Genomic DNA, 16,294 nt, shown 5'->3' with positions numbered 1-16,294 from the left:
CGTTTAAAAAAACACTGTGTGAACATAACCCTAACTGCATTGTGACTGTGTATATACATATATAAGCTGCCCCTCCCCCACCATGTGAGCATTCTCAGCGCGTACTGACCAATGCTGTCCACCAGGTGGCAACAGCAGGAAATTACAGCGATGAGACAAGCACTGCATGACAGCCCCGCCCCAATCTGCCCTATACCAGACACGCCCCCTACCAACGCCCCGCCTCCACTGCCATGACAACCGAATTATTTAATGGCAGAAAGAGAGACCTTATATGAGCAGAGAAGTAGCGGCCGGAGCGCGGGGTCCGCACAGGTGAGCGCCCCCATAACACAGTGTATGTACTGCACGTCAGCTCTATGGCAGACTGTCACCTGTGCTGGATCCAGTACGTGTTACACTTATATCTGTACAGAGACACAGAGGACGCAGCGGGGCCCTGTCGCCAGATATATATATGTGTGTGTGTATATACAGTATATATGTGTATGTATATGCTGTATTACTGTATATATGTGTGTGTGTGTGTATATACAGTATATATGTGTATGTATATGCTGTATTACTGTATATATGTGTGTGTGTGTGTATATACAGTATATATGTGTATGTATATGCTGTATTACTGTATATATGCGTGTATATATGTACTAGCTATTGAACTCGTTCTACGCCCGGGTGGCGAGCATTTTTATTGGTATATGGTCTCCCATCCTGGTATTTGTGCTGCCCCCATCCTATTGTGGTATGCATGTGACGCGCCCCCTGGGCCATATTCTTTAGGGGGAATATCCGGAGCCGGATCAGATGGGGGTTGTAGTCTCCGAGTGGCTGTGACCCGGTCCGTGCCCAGGGTGTCAAACTCAGTTGTATGTGGCAGTCCTACAGATGTTAATAAGTTCTTAATGTCGACTACGCCACCCGTTGTATTGCGGTCACTATGGCCGCCGCTGCAGCAGGGTCCGCTGAGGCTGATGGTGTAGGTGCAGCTTTTGATGGTATAACCCCCAACGGGTGGGGTATAGCCTCAGGGGGTCAGGTGCAGAGGATGGGGGTTGTGGTGATGCAGTGTAGACGGCAATCAGAGACAGAGTCGGGTTATGCAGTTTAGGATGTTTACTCACTGCTGATGTTCCGGTCACTCCAGCTTCGAGTGACCTCCCGAGCCGTGCTGCGTCCACCAGGTTCTGGATCCAGCCAACCCCCAAATAAGTCCGGAGCGTGACCCTGAGCTCTCCTTCTGTCCTTTCTCTGGCCGTCCCCACTATTGATCCACCCAGGTCCAGCTCCCTCGGGCCTTCTGTTGGGAGACCCTTGGCCTTGGGTTCCCTGACCCTCCACGTGGTATGCCTTCGTGGTGGATGTGGTGGGTGGCCGTGGCAGACGCTGCCCACGGCCTCCGGTCTCTGGCTGGGGTGTGTTTTTGCCCCCACCAGCTTGGGTTCCGGTACCCTGATGCCGACTCTTCACCCGTGGATTGGATTTGGGTTCTTAGAGTCCTCTCTTCTGTTTCCCCCTCTGGGTCTCTCTTTCTCCTCTCTCACTCTGGGTCTCTCTTCTCCTCTGCTCGCTGACTCTCTCTCTGCAACTGACCCTGTTCTTAGTTGGTGCCCACCTTATATACACCCTCTATGTGTGAGCTCAGGTGACCAGCACCCAATGAGCTCCTATCTTTACCCAGGCTGCTCCCCCTATCTGCCCCTACACTACTTGGGATGTACCACCCCCCTCCCACTCCAGCCAGGAACAGACTCGGTCGTACCTGCACATTTCTAAGTGGGAGTACCGTCGGTCTGCTCCTCGGAAATGGGATGTGTGTAGTGCATGCAGCCTACCGAGCTCAGTTCCACACTCCATCCTTACCCGGGAGTGGAATATCACACCTCTGGGTTGAGGTGCAATACCCCTGTAGCAGCCGAATCCTCAGGGTGCTACATTCCCCCCTGGTAAATCACAGCACGTCCTCGGGCTGTAAGACATAAACAACACCAAAACATACAAATTTTTGCATAAACATATAAAACATTATATATATATATATCAATATAAAACATTCTCGTCGCCTCTGGCTCCTCCTCCGGTCACTGGGCAACTGTTGACCGGGCAAAGTGCGACAGTTCCTTTCCTTAAGGTGGTTTTACAGTAAAACCAGTAGGGGGCGCTTTAGGAAGCGCAACTATGTACAAGGGACAGTGTGGCCGCTCTCAGTCCTCGGCCAGGTAATGGGAAAGGAATGACCGCTCACAGTCCTCGGTCAGTGGGATTATGGGAAAAACGGGTAAACAGTTCACACATGCTGGTCCCAACGGGGACTATATTAGCAACAGCAACAGTTTCAGTTTCGGTTTCAGTTCACGGTTTCAGTTCACGGTGCCCCGACGGGCAACTATATACAGCTTCTGCTTCGCTGTCCTTAGCGACGGCGTCCTCCTGCCCTTGCTTTATGGTTACCTTTGGCTTCAGACCCGTTCGGGCACGTATGCTGGGCGTACAGGTCCTCTCCCAGATGCGGCACTCTTGGTCTTATGGGCGCGGTGGTGTTAGCGCCCAGGTTGCCCGGGCCTTGCGGCCAGGCCTGGGGTATCTGGAAGGTAAAGGGCACCGTAAGGACGGCGGCGCCCTGGGCTACTTGGCCCTGCGACCAGGCCGGGGGCTCCGCGGAGGTAGGGGGCGCTGTTGGTATTGCGGCGCCCGGGGGGTACTAGGCCTTGCGACCAGGCTGGTGGTACTTCCTGCTTGGTCACGCTCGGGGTCGAGGCGTGTGACGTCACAGGGGTCGCGGCTCCCGTTTGAGGCCTAGTCTGCGGCGGTGACGTTGCAGCGACGGGCACTGCAGGATAGACTTCGGGCTCTGCGACGGGGAGCTGGGGCAGGTACGCGGTTTCCCGGTTTGGGGTATAGACGTCCCCTTTACCTGCCTCCACTCGTTCGGCTCCCTTCTCGGCGCCGTCTCCGGCCTTCAGTCCTCCCGCGCCATCCTCAGAGGCGGTCTGTCTCCTCGTCTCGGGTGGCGTGCTCCGCTGACAGGTCTCGGTCTGCTGGGCCATCTCACGGCTCCACTCCGCCAACGTCTCTCGCTGCACCCGGGCCATCCTCCTTGCGAGGCCCTCCAGAGCGGTCTGTGCACACTCCCGGTCTCGGGGGAGCTGTGCTAGGACCTCCACTAGGCCTAGTGGGGTCGTTGTTTCCAGCAGGCTCCTGACCAACGGGTCGGTGCTGCTCTGCTCTCCTACAGTCGTCTCCAGCAGGCTCCTGGCCAGCGGGCCGGTGCTGCTCTGCTTTCTCGCCATCTCCGGGTAAGCTCCTCCGATACTCTTCTCCAGGCTTCTTGCCTCCGGGTGCGCTCGCTCTAGACTGCTCCAGGCGGCACCCATCTTTTCTCTCTCCTTTCGTCTCCTCCCACTTCGAGGGCGGTCCCGGGGCCACTTGGTGATTGTCAGCTCCTGGGGCTGTTCTTTCACGCTGACAGACACCTCTAGCATCACAGTCTCTGTTGGTGGGGGCGGTTTCCACTTTTGGCGCCATTTTCGGTCCTGGCCCACGATGGGAGGTGGCCTCTCGCCACCCTCTGGCACGCCCATAATGGCGTCCGCTCTTCCAAGGCGGGAAACCTTTGGAAATGGCGGGAACCGCTTCCCAGTGGCGGGAAACTCTGCAGATGGCGGGAAAAAGCTGTTAATGGCGGACAACCGGCTGGAATCGACTGGTGATGGGGTCCGATGGCGGGGACCCTCCGGAACCGGCAGGAGACTTCTTTTTGAGGTAAACTCGCACTTTTCTTCAGGCACGCAGTACCCGGGTGTTGCGGGCACGTAATCCTGCCGACTACGCCAAAGTTGACGCGCCCCCTGGGCCATATTCTTTAGGGGGAATATCCGGAGCCGGATCAGATGGGAGTTGTAGTCTTCCGAGTGGCTGTGACCCGGTCCGTGCCCAGGGTGTCAAACTCAGTTGTATGTGGCAGTCCTACAGATGTTAATAAGTTCTTAATGTCGACTACGCCACCCGTTGTATTGCGGTCACTATGGCCGCCGCTGCAGCAGGGTCCGCTGAGGCTGATGGTGTAGGTGCAGCTTTTGATGGTATAACCCCCAACGGGTGGGGTATAGCCTCAGGGGGATCAGGTGCAGAGGATGGGGGTTGTGGTGATGCAGTGTAGACGGCAATCAGAGACAGAGTCGGGTTATGCAGTTTAGGATGTTTACTCACTGCTGATGTTCCGGTCACTCCAGCTTCGAGTGACCTCCCGAGCCGTGCTGCGTCCACCAGGTTCTGGATCCAGCCAACCCCCAAATAAGTCCGGAGCGTGACCCTGAGCTCTCCTTCTGTCCTTTCTCTGGCCGTCCCCACTATTGATCCACCCAGGTCCAGCTCCCTCGGGCCTTCTGTTGGGAGACCCTTGGCCTTGGGTTCCCTGACCCTCCACGTGGTATGCCTTCGTGGTGGATGTGGTGGGTGGCCGTGGCAGACGCTGCCCACGGCCTCCGGTCTCTGGCTGGGGTGTGTTTTTGCCCCCACCAGCTTGGGTTCCGGTACCCTGATGCCGACTCTTCACCCGTGGATTGGATTTGGGTTCTTAGAGTCCTCTCTTCTGTTTCCCCCTCTGGGTCTCTCTTTCTCCTCTCTCACTCTGGGTCTCTCTTCTCCTCTGCTCGCTGACTCTCTCTCTGCAACTGACCCTGTTCTTAGTTGGTGCCCACCTTATATACACCCTCTATGTGTGAGCTCAGGTGACCAGCACCCAATGAGCTCCTATCTTTACCCAGGCTGCTCCCCCTATCTGCCCCTACACTACTTGGGATGTACCACCCCCCTCCCACTCCAGCCAGGAACAGACTCGGTCGTACCTGCACATTTCTAAGTGGGAGTACCGTCGGTCTGCTCCTCGGAAATGGGATGTGTGTAGTGCATGCAGCCTACCGAGCTCAGTTCCACACTCCATCCTTACCCGGGAGTGGAATATCACACCTCTGGGTTGAGGTGCAATACCCCTGTAGCAGCCGAATCCTCAGGGTGCTACACATGGTCCCCTCACCCCCTAATCCTGGTATGCATGGTCCCTCCACCCCCCAATCCTGGTATACATGGCACACCTCATTCCCCAATCATGGTATGTATGGTCCCCTCACCCCCCAACCCTGGTATGCATGGCACACCTCACCCCCCAATCATGGTATGTATGGTCCCCTCACCCCCCAATCCTAGTATGCATGGCACACCTCATTCCCCAATCCTGGTATGCATGGTCCCCTCACCTCCCAATCCTGGTATACATGGCACCCCTCACCCCCCAATCCTGGTATGCATGGCACCCCTCACCCCCAATCCTGGTATACATGGCACCCCTCATTCCCCAATCCTGGTATGCATGGCACCCCTCACCCCCAATCCTGGTATGCATGGCACCCCTCATTCCCCAATCCTGGTATGCATGGCACCCCTCATTCCCCAATCCTGGTATGCATGGCACCCCTCATCCCCAATCCTGGTATGCATGGTCCCCCCCCCAATTCTGGTATACATGGCACCCCTCAGCCCCAATCCTGGTATGCATGGTCCCCTCACCCCCCAATTCTGGTATACATGGTACCCCTCACCCCCAATCCTGGTATGCATGGTACCCCCTCATCCCTATTCTGGTATCTATGGTACCCCCTCACATCCCCAATCCTGGTATGCATGGTACCCCTCATCCCTATCCTGATATGCATGGCACCCCTCACCCCCAATCCTGTTATGCATGGCACCCCTCACCCCCAATCCTGTTATGCATGGTCCCCTCACCCCCAATCCTGTTATGCATGGTCCCCTTACCCCCCAATCCTGGTATGCATGGCACCCCTCACCCCCCAATCCTGGTATGGATAGTCCCCTCACCCGCCAATCCTGGTATGTATGGTCCTCTCACCCCCCAATCCTGGTATGTATGGCACCCCTCACCCCCCAATCCTGGTATGTATGGCACCCCTCATCCCTATCATGCTACACACACATACAAGAAAATAAACACTTATACTCACCTTTCTTCCCTGTGCTCCAGCGCTGTTTCCCGTTCTGCTGGAGGCCGGGGGAGGAGTGCGGCGCCGAAGTACGCGTGTGCTCATACCACGCTGTCCGGCTCCATTTTGCTGAAGACACATTGCAAATGTGTCTTCAGTAAAATGGCGCCGGATAGCGCTATGCGCATGTGCCGATTTCAATGCCTCCCTCTTCCCCCGGACTCCGGACCGAACAGAGGCGCCGCGGTAGCGCTCATCCCGGTCAGGTAAGTATGTAAGTATGGCGCCAGAGATCGCGGTATGTGTTCAGTGTATACGCATACCGTGATCTCCAGCACCATACACTCCTCTTACCTGTAACGGCTCCATGCGTTCTTCAGTCTGGAGCCAGACTGTGCAGGCGTGTCGCACTAGCGCAGACTATAAAGGCTTCAGACAGAGGGACGCTTGTAGCGTTATATTATAGATACTCTATATGTATGTATATATATATATATATGTACACTGTATATGTGTATATGCATACTGTATGTATATATATATGTATACTGTATATGGCTGTATATATGTATACTGTATATGGGTGTGTATATGTATACTGTATGTGTGTATATATATGTATACTGTATATGGGTGTGTATATATGTATACTGTATATGGGTGTGTATATGTATACTGTATATGGGTGTGTATATATGTATACTGTATGTGTGTGTATATATATGTATACTGTATATGTGTGTGTATATCTATACTGTGTATATATGTATACTGTATATGGGTGTGTATATATGTATACTGTATATAGGTGTATATATATGTATACTGTAGATGTGTGTATATGTATACTGTATATGGGTGTATATATGTATGCTGTATGTGTGTGTATATATATATGTACAGTGCTGGCCAAAAGTATTGGCACCCTCAGCCTAATACTTGGTTGCACAACCTTTAGCCAAAATAACTGCGAACAACCGCTTCCGGTAACCATCAATGAGTTTCTTACAATGCTCTGCTGGAATTGTAGACCATTCTTTGGCAAACTTGTAGTGAGCTGGCCGTCTCTGGCTGTTCTGTGATAATTGATATAGAGCCTGTTACAGAAGTGATTACACAGGATGATGTTGCCACCTTGTGGCCAGAGGTTGCACCTGCGCAGGGTGTGATGACAGAGAAAAAGACTGAGCCTCCTGTGTCCCGCCCTAGAGAGTCACGTGACCAAAGTGGGAAGCAGGAAAAAGCGCGCGCAGAGTCTGCTGTGGTCTGTGAAAAGAGCCAGGACGGTGTGCAGGCCCTCGTGTGTGGCGCAGGAGAGACTCTCAACGTGATTTCTTCTATCTGACACCATATCCTCGGAGCCTTCCCCAGCTCCTGCACTGCTGAAGGATTCAGCTGTTACACTCCCTGCTACTGGAGTGTGGACTACATAAGGGGACCCACCAGAGCTTCTATCCGGATCAGAGAGACTGTAAGCGGGACCTCTGGCGAGAGGCCGAAGTATCCCTTCCTTCGTTTCCGCGAATTCTGCTGTTCCTGTTTTTTTTTCGGCTGGGACGCCTTCCTGCAAAGACAGACAGGCCTGCGACGGGGGACACATCCTTCTGGAGTAAAGGACTGGTAACGTGTGAGTAGGGACAGTGAGGGTCAGCTTATCAGTACACGTTATTACTGTGCATATTTACGGTTGTCATTTATTGTTTTTTTTTCTTTGCTGTGTTAAAAATGTATGCGAGTAAAGATACGGTTGTCAAGATAGAGTCTGTGTGTGGGGATCTTGCTGGGCCAGATCATAGATACCAATGCGCGGCCTTGCCCGCGGTCACTTCAAACTGCTCCAGGTCCCTGATATTTGAAGGGAGCCTTCTCCAAACTGCCATTTTGCGATCTCTCCACAGGTGTTCTATGGGATTCAGGTCTGGACTCATTGCTGGCCACCTTAGAAGTCTCCAGTGCTTTCTCTAAAACCATTTTATAGTGCTTTTGGAAGTGTGTTTTGGGTCATTGTCCTGCTGGAAGACCCATGACCTCTGAGGGAAACCCAGCTTTCTCACACTGGGCCCTACATTATGCTGCAAAATTTGTTGGTAGTCTTCAGACTTCATAATGCCATGCACACGGTCAAGCAGTCCAGTGCCAGAGGCAGCAAAGCAACCCCAAAACATCAGGGAACCTCCGCCATGTTTGACTGTAGGGACCGTGTTCTTTTCTTTGAATGCCTCTTTTTTTTTCCTGTACACTCTATGTTGATGCTTTTTCCCAAAAAGCTCTACTTTTGTCTCATCTGACCAGAGAACATTCTTCCAAAACGTTTTAGGCTTTCTCAGGTAAGTTTTGGCAAACTCCAGCCTGGCTTTTTTATGTCTCGGGGTAAGAAGTGGGGTCTTCCTGGGTATCCTACCATACAGTCCCTTTTCATTCAGACGCCAACGGATAGTATGGGTTGACACTGCTGTACCCTCGGACTGCAGGGCAGCTTGAACTTGTTTGGATGTTAGTCGAGGTTCTTTATCCACCATCCGCACAATCTTGCGTTGAAATCTCTCGTCAATTTTTTTTTCCGTCCACATCTAGGGAGGTTAGCCACAGTGCCATGGGCTTTACACTTCTTGATGACACTGCGCACGGAAGACACAGGAACATTCAGGTCTTTGGAGATGGACTTGTAGCCTTGAGATTGCTCATGCTTCCTCACAATTTGGTTTCTCAAGTCCTCAGACAGTTCTTTGGTCTTCTTTCTTTTCTCCATGCTCAATGTGGTACACACAAGGACACAGGACAGAGGCTGAGTCAACTTTAATCCATGTTAACTGGCTGCAAGTGTGATTTAGCTATTGCCAACACCTGTTAGGTGCCACAGGTAAGTTACATGTGCTGTTAATTACACGAATTAGAGAAGCATCACATGATTTTTCAAAGGGTGCCAATACTTTTGTCCACCCCCTTTTTTAGGTTTGGTGTGGAATTATATCCAATCTGGCTTTAGGACAATACTTTTTGTGTTTTTTTCATTGAAGACAAATTAAATGAAGATAATAATACCAAAGAATTTATGATTGCAATCATTTTCAGGAAGAAATTGAGCATTATCTGACAGAATTGCAGGGGTGCCAATACTTTTGGCCAGCACTGTATACTGTATATGGGCGTGTGTATATATATATGTATACTGGTATGTGTGTGTATATGTGTGTATATATGTGTATATATGTATACTGTATATGTGTGTATATATGTATACTGTATATGTGTGTATATATGTATACTGTATATGGGTGTGTATATATATATATATATATATATATATACAGTATATGGGTGTGTATATATATATATACTGTATACTGGGTGTGTATATATGTATACTGTATAAGTGTGTATATATATGTATACTGTATATGGGTGTATATATATGTATACTGGTATATGTCTGTATATATGTATACTGTATATGTGTGTATATATGTATACTGTATATGTGTGTGTATATATGTATACTGTATATGTGTGTATATATGTATACTGTATATGTGTGTATATGTATACTGTATATGGGTGGATATATACAGTACAGACCAAAAGTTTGGACACACCTTCTCATTTAAAGATTTTTCTGTATTTTCATGACTATGAAAATTGTACATTCACACTGAAGGCATCAAAACTATGAATTAACACATGTGGAATTATATACTTAACAAAAAAGTGTGAAACAACTGAAAATATGTCTTATATTCTAGGTTCTTCAGAGTAGCCCCCTTTTGCTTTGATGACTGCTTTGCACACTCTTGGCATTCTCTTGATGAGCTTCTAGAGGTAGTCACCGGAAATGGTCTTCACCTCACAGGTGTGCCCTGTCAGGTTTAATATGATAAAGTGCTTTATTCTTTGTCGGGTCCAGGGGTCCTGTAGAATGTGAATCCCTGAGGAACAGCGTATCCTTGGCTTGTGCCAAGACAGAAGAAAAGTTGCTGAACACTTGGTACCCCAAAGTGATCAATCTATTTGCCAATCAAGATGCCCTGCAGTTGATTAATGCGGACAAATTGGATTCCTTTTATAACTGCGTCTCGACTAGCGGGGTGCCTCAAGGGTCTGTCTTGGGCCCTATATTATTTAATATATTTATTAATGATCTAGTGGAAGGGTTGCATAGTAAAATAGCAATATTTGCAGATGATACTAAACTTTGTAACGTAGTTAATACAGATGAGGATAGGGCACAGCTACAGGAGGATTTAGATAAATTGGGGAGTTGGGCCAAAAAATGGCAAATGGGGTTCAATGCCGATAAATGTAAGGTCATGCACATGGGAAAGAAAAACAGCAGTCACCCATACATATTAAATGGGAAACCGTTGGGGAAATCTGACATGGAGAAGGACCTGGGCGTCTTGGTTAACAGCAAATTAAATTGGAGTGCCCAGTGTCAGGCAGCAGCTGCGAAGGCAAATAGAGTCATGGCATGCATCAGAAGAGGAATAGGGGCATATGATGAGAACATTGTTCTTCCTCTGTATAAAGCGCTGGTAAGGCCGCACTTAGAATATTGTGCACAGTTCTGGGCTCCGGTGCTCAGGAAAGACATATTGGAGCTAGAGAGGGTACAAAGGAGGGCGACTAAGGTAATAAAGGGAATGGAGGGGCTAGAATACCCAGAGAGGTTGTCCAAATTAGGCCTATTTACGTTGGAAAAGAGAAGGCTTAGGGGAGACCTCATAAACATGTATAAATACATCAGGAGGCTGTACAGAGATCTCTCCCATGACCTGTTTATACCAAGGATGGTGACAAAGACGAGGGGGCACACTATGCGTCTGGAGGAAAGGAGGTTCCTGCACCAGCATAGAAGGGGATTCTTTACGGTCAGAGCTGTGAGACTCTGGAATTCTCTGGGAGAGGAAGTGGTGATGTCCAACTCACTTAATGAGTTCAAGAGAGGACTGGACGCCTTTCTTGAGAACAATAAAATTACATCTTATGCTTAGTGATAGTTAATTAATCCAGGGATTTAATCTGACTGCCAGATTGGAGTCGGGAAGTGAATTTTTCTTCAATGATGTAAATTGGCCTATACCGCATGGTTTTTTTTTGCCTTCCCCTGGATCAACGCTGCGGAATAGCTGCAGTGCACAAGAAATAGGCTGAACTGGATGGACGCTTGTCTTTTTTCGGCCTTTTAAACTATGTAACTATGTAACACTTATGTCCAAGCAGGTAAAGGCGGCTGCAAGATCCGTGATATATAAGGATTCATGTTCATTATTGTATCTCTGGATCAGACATAGACTCAGAGTGATACAACTAAATAGACCCTATAGGGGTAAAGTTGGCATATCCGGGGGGAAATATATCCCAGATTTGCCAAACTGAGCCAACTCATGAAACACATGGGTACATAGGAGAAGAAAGAGTTAATTGGCGTAAAAAATATAAATTTTTATTCCATCAAGTTAAAAAACGTACATAGTAAAAAGAGAAATTACATAATACGGATAGTATAAAGACACTAATTAGATTACCAATGTAGCAAGATATGTTACAAAGTATACATATATGGTCACGCATATGGTCACAGTGGGACATGAGCAATATAGATAATATAGCATAAGGTTAGTATATCAAGACAATCCAATGAGTGTAATAATATATCAAAAAGTAATCCATAAGTATTCCATAGTCATTGGATTTACACTTGCCATATGCATCAGGTATCCATCTAAATAATGCTCCTGCCCACAAATAATCAGATACATGTCACATAAAACATTTTTTAAGGTAGTCTCTTACCACAAAGAGTGCCAAAAAGGAGGGTAAAGTGCATAAAGGAACGCACAGTGGCAGAGTGGTATTCCCATCTCATATATTTATGGCACTTCCACAGTCTGAGGACGCACATCCGGCTGAAGTATATTGCTGCGCAGGGACATGCCGGGTCCCTGAGCTGCAATGCATGCCGCCAGCCAATCAAAGGCCAGTAGCTGATGTCGGCGTGCCAGTCACGAGCGACGCATGGAAGTGACGTCATGCGCTGCCCTTGCCGGCACACTGAAATCAGCTACAGAAGAAGACGCCGCATGTCGTGGGAGCGCAGGAAGGTAAGAAGAATCATTTATTTTTGTTTATTTAATGTATTAGAAAAGAACGACAGAACATTATACCAGGAAAGGGCCAAGGATGGGGAGCATTAGACAAGGAAGGGGCTCAGGGTGGGGAGAATTAGACAAGGAAGGGGCACAGGATGGGGAGCATTATATAAAGAAGGGGCCCAGGATGGGGAACATTATACAAGGAAAGGGCCCAGGATAGGGAGCATTATACCAGAATGGGGGTCATTATACCATGACATGGGCCAGGATGAAGGACATTACACCAGGAAGGGCACAAGGATGGAGGTCATTATACCAGAATGGGGCCTAGGATGGGGGACAGGATACCAGGATGGAGGACATTGTTATAGGATGGGGGACATTGTACCAGGATTGGGGACATTGTTACAGGAAGGGGCCAGGATGGGGGACATTATTACAGTAAGAGGCCCAGGACCAAGGACATTATACCAGGAAGGAGCCCAGGATTGGGACGTTATTGCTGAAAGGGGCTCAGGATGGGGGGTATTATACACAGAAGGTGGATATTATAACAGGAAGAGGCCCAGGATCGGGGATATTATAACAGGAAGGGGCGCAGGATGGGGAACATTATACCAGGAAGGGGCCTAGAATGAGAGACATTATTATAGGATGGGGCTACAATGGGAAACATCCAAGGCAGGGACGAACACGCGCATCATTATCGGATCTAGAATGCTACAAGGGCCCATACATCTGACCAACATGCTGGTGGGGGCCCAGGTCCAAATTTTGCACATCTGCAGGAACATGGCATATGGCTTAACAGTATGTCATATGTTGGGAAGGGGTTAAGCTACAGCACATTACATAGCCTCTTGCAGCTATATCAATGGAAAAATTAAAAAATGTATGGCTTTTTGAAGAAGGGAAGGAAAAAATGCAAAACAAAAAATTATCCGGTCCTGAAGGGATTAAGGAGTTCCCACCCACAGTAAATGTTGTCACTCAGCTTAAAATCTTCACTTGCTTATTAGCAGAAGCTAAGGTTTCATTAGGATCTCCGAGGCTAAAGTTACATGCGGCTCCAGCTTACATGTAAAGGGGATGGTATCAAGGAGTCTCGCCAAACTTTCCCTACAAATGTCCAACAATTCAGAATTCATATCCATTGATAATTTATCTTCTAAAATGATAGCATTTTTTTTCTATCCTTTTCATTTTATGTGTAATTAACTTTTTGCTCTCCTCCTTTAAGCAATGGGAGGAACGACTGATAAGGATCCAGGAAACCATTGATGAATGGCTGAAGGTGCCGACCCAGTGGCTTTAATCTTCTCTTCTGAGGACATCATGCAGCAAATGCCTGAAGAAGGACGCTTATTCCAGACTGTGGACAGAAACTGGAGAGAGATCATGAAACATTGCGTTAAAGACCCGAAGGTAAATGGATGCTTCATGGTGGACTGATACAAGAAAGCACGGTCATCTTGCATCCAGGATTGATGTTTTCCAAGAGTCCGTGTCCTGATGCTTCCATCACAAGGATCCCGGGTTATGGGGCTCCGCACTGCCTGGACTCCAGCCTCCCGCATCTTCTATTTTCTATCCAAATAGGTTCTAATTTTTCTTTTAATATAAACTATTGGCACAATAGTCAATGAATGTGACCTTTTTTCAGTCTCTATAACTATATAATGGAATCTTACTTATGGGCTATCTACTTTGTTTTAGGTTTTAAGCGCCACTTCTCTGACCGGACTTCTGGAGAAACTTCAGGACAGCAATGTGCTTCTGGATAAAATCATGAAAGGGCTGAATGCCTATCTGGAGAAGAAGAGGCTTTTTTCCCACGGTATAGTCCTTTCACTTGTTGCAATGATTGTATATATTCCTTAAATATTTTTTTTTCTTATTTAAACGCATTGAAATCATTTTTGTAATTGGATTTCATTAATAATTTTGCACTGTTTGCCTTCTATTGGCTCTGTGTTGCGCTGGCTATTGGACTTATTTTTAATCGGTCTTTTTTCAGCTCCTCTTAGCCGATTTATGACCACAGATCACATCAAAGCTGAATGTGCAGGAAACAAAAAGCCTAACGGTGCAACATTTTTAATGAAACTGAATTGTCGCAAATACTCGCAATTAAATGGGTATTCCCATCTCCAAGATCCTATCCCAATATGTAGTAGGCGTAGTAATAATAATAATATTAGCAAATACCTCCAATTAGAAGTGTAGTATAGTTCTTCTGATTCACTATGTCGCTTTCCCCATGTGCAAGGCATTGCAGTAGCTTCGGTATCCATGGTTACGACCACTCATATAGTGACAGTTATTTGCTAGTGGTCGTAACCTAAGCTACTGCAATGCCCTGCACATGGGGTAAGCGACAAAACAAATCAGAAGAACTATACTAAACTTCTAATTGGAGGTATTTGCTAATATTATTATTATTACGCATACTACATATTGGGGTAGAATCCTGGAGATGGGAATACACATTTCAGTTAAATAAAAAAAAGTTCCCAAAGCTGGATAGCCCCTTTAAGCTAACCATACGCATGACATATGAGATACCCGTGGTCTGAATGGTTATTTGGCTATTTCTCCTGACTCCCACCTATTCTGCTGAACAGTCATGTGGTTTTAATGGGGAGAGAGGAGAAAGTCGGTACTGGACACCTCCGACAGCGGGTTATCTCCCCTGAGAACCAAATGACCGGGTATTGAAATCCCATCTGCCCGATCCTTCTGGCCCTGACATCCTCTATCGGGGGAGAGTCAGGAGACCCCCATACACATCAGTGGGTAGGCCGGTCCTGCTGCAATCGTCAGGTTTAAACTATTTTAATCCAATGTGTATGGGGACTGAATCTTTACTTTAAAGCTTTGCTTTTCTATTTTCTCACATAGACACTAATACAAATGGCGCCTGACCCAATACTTTAATGACATCTTTATCATATTGTGCATTTTCGCTTTAGCTTTTTCTTCCTGTCCAACGACGAAATGCTAGAAATTCTCTCTGAGACTAAAGATCCTCTGCGGGTCCAACCACATCTAAAGAAGGGCTTTGAAGGCATCGCAAAGCTGGAGTTCCTTCCTAACCTGGACATCAAAGCCATGTACAGCACCGAGGGGGAACGCGTAGAGCTCATCCAGACCATCTCCACCTCCGAGGCTCGGGGGGCCGTGGAGAAGTGGCTCATCCAAGGGGAAGATGTCATGTTAAGGAGCGTGCATGATGTTATTGCTCGGTCACGAATGGTACGGATCTACCTACAGACCAAAAGCATTAATTGGAACTAATCTAGTCTATATATATAATCGTCTTATCCCGTCTGTCTGTCTGTCTGTGTGTCTGTCTGTCCAGGAAATCCCGCGTCTCTCATTGGTCCGGCAGCGGCCAATCAGCGCCGGGGGATTTCTAAAAAAAGATGGCGGCCGTTAGCGGCTCATCTGCGGGACGGAGCTGAGCGGCGATGCAGCCGGGAGATGACCGGCGCAAGGCGCTCATCTCCCGGCCGGCAACAGCAGAAGGAACCCGACCGACGGACCTATCTGCGGGATGGAGATGCAGCCGGAAGATGAGCGCCGCGAGGCGCTCATCTCCCGGCCGGTAGCAGCGGAAGGACCGCCGGCGTCGCTGACCTCCATGCGGAAGGGAGGACCGGGGAGCGGCGCTGCGGGTCGGGATACTTCTGCTGTGAGCGCCCGCTATGTCCCGGGTTCTCGCAGCGGAAGTAGCCGCACAGGCAGCGCCGCTCCCCGGTCCTCACCAAGACGATTCGATGATTGATCGCGGTCTTCGGACCCGACCAATCACTGATCTTAGCGCAAAACTTAAACACCGCTGTGCTGATTGGTCGCCGACGCTGCCCGCGACCAATCACCGATCTTGGCTCCACATTTAAACACCGCTGTGGTGATTGGTCGCGGCCGATATTTAAATTTGGCGCCAAAATCGGTGATTGGTCGCGGCCGATATTTCAATTTGGCGCCCAAATCGGTGATTGGTCGCGGTCAGCGTCCGCGACCAATCAGCACAATAGTGTTTAACTTTGGCGCCAAGATCAGTCATTGGTCGCGGGCCAAGACAGCGACCAATCACCGATTTGTGCGGCACTTTTAAATAGCGTCCGTGACCAATTGGATGTCAGCGCCACTCCCCGGTCCTCCCTTCACACCCTAGCCGCATGGATGTCAGCGCCGCTCCCC

The 16,294-nt window shown here is 48.6% G+C and overlaps 1 protein-coding gene across 2 annotated transcripts; it reads left to right on the top strand.

Annotated features, from left to right (window-relative positions):
* The first annotated feature begins 223 nt into the window (after nt 1-223).
* Nucleotides 224-15,338, top strand: LOC141220457 (dynein axonemal heavy chain 12-like). Of its 2 annotated transcripts, XM_073666368.1 has the most exons (5): nt 231-315; nt 9,740-9,846; nt 13,329-13,513; nt 13,805-13,925; nt 15,061-15,338. In XM_073666368.1, exons 3-5 carry the CDS (start codon nt 13,373-13,375, stop codon nt 15,090-15,092), a joined length of 294 nt encoding a protein of 97 aa, XP_073522469.1. In that variant the 5' UTR covers nt 231-315; nt 9,740-9,846; nt 13,329-13,372; the 3' UTR covers nt 15,093-15,338. The 2 variants fall into 2 exon arrangements, with proteins under 2 accessions (XP_073522471.1, XP_073522469.1); XM_073666370.1 differs by lacking the exon at nt 9,740-9,846 and having other exon boundaries at nt 224-315.
* Nucleotides 15,339-16,294: the final 956 nt, after the last annotated feature.

The sequence above is a fragment of the Phyllobates terribilis genome, unplaced genomic scaffold (genome assembly GCF_046119375.1).
Source record: "Phyllobates terribilis strain yellow unplaced genomic scaffold, ASM4611937v1 Scaffold_298__1_contigs__length_2340664, whole genome shotgun sequence".
Classification (NCBI taxonomy): domain Eukaryota; kingdom Metazoa; phylum Chordata; class Amphibia; order Anura; family Dendrobatidae; genus Phyllobates; species Phyllobates terribilis.
This window is presented reverse-complemented; position numbering and strand designations above follow the sequence as displayed.

What these genes read in the sequence shown, in the direction of transcription:
- LOC141220457 (XM_073666370.1), top strand. Translation starts at nt 13,373, where the DNA reads ATGGCTGAAGGTGCCGACCCAGTGGCTTTAATCTTCTCTTCTGAGGAC. An exon ending in ATTGCGTTAAAGACCCGAAG is followed by an intron (nt 13,514 to 13,804) that starts GTAAATGGATGC and finishes ACTTTGTTTTAG; the next exon opens with GTTTTAAGCGCCACTTCTCT. An exon ending in GAAGAGGCTTTTTTCCCACG is followed by an intron (nt 13,926 to 15,060) that starts GTATAGTCCTTT and finishes TTTTCGCTTTAG; the next exon opens with CTTTTTCTTCCTGTCCAACG.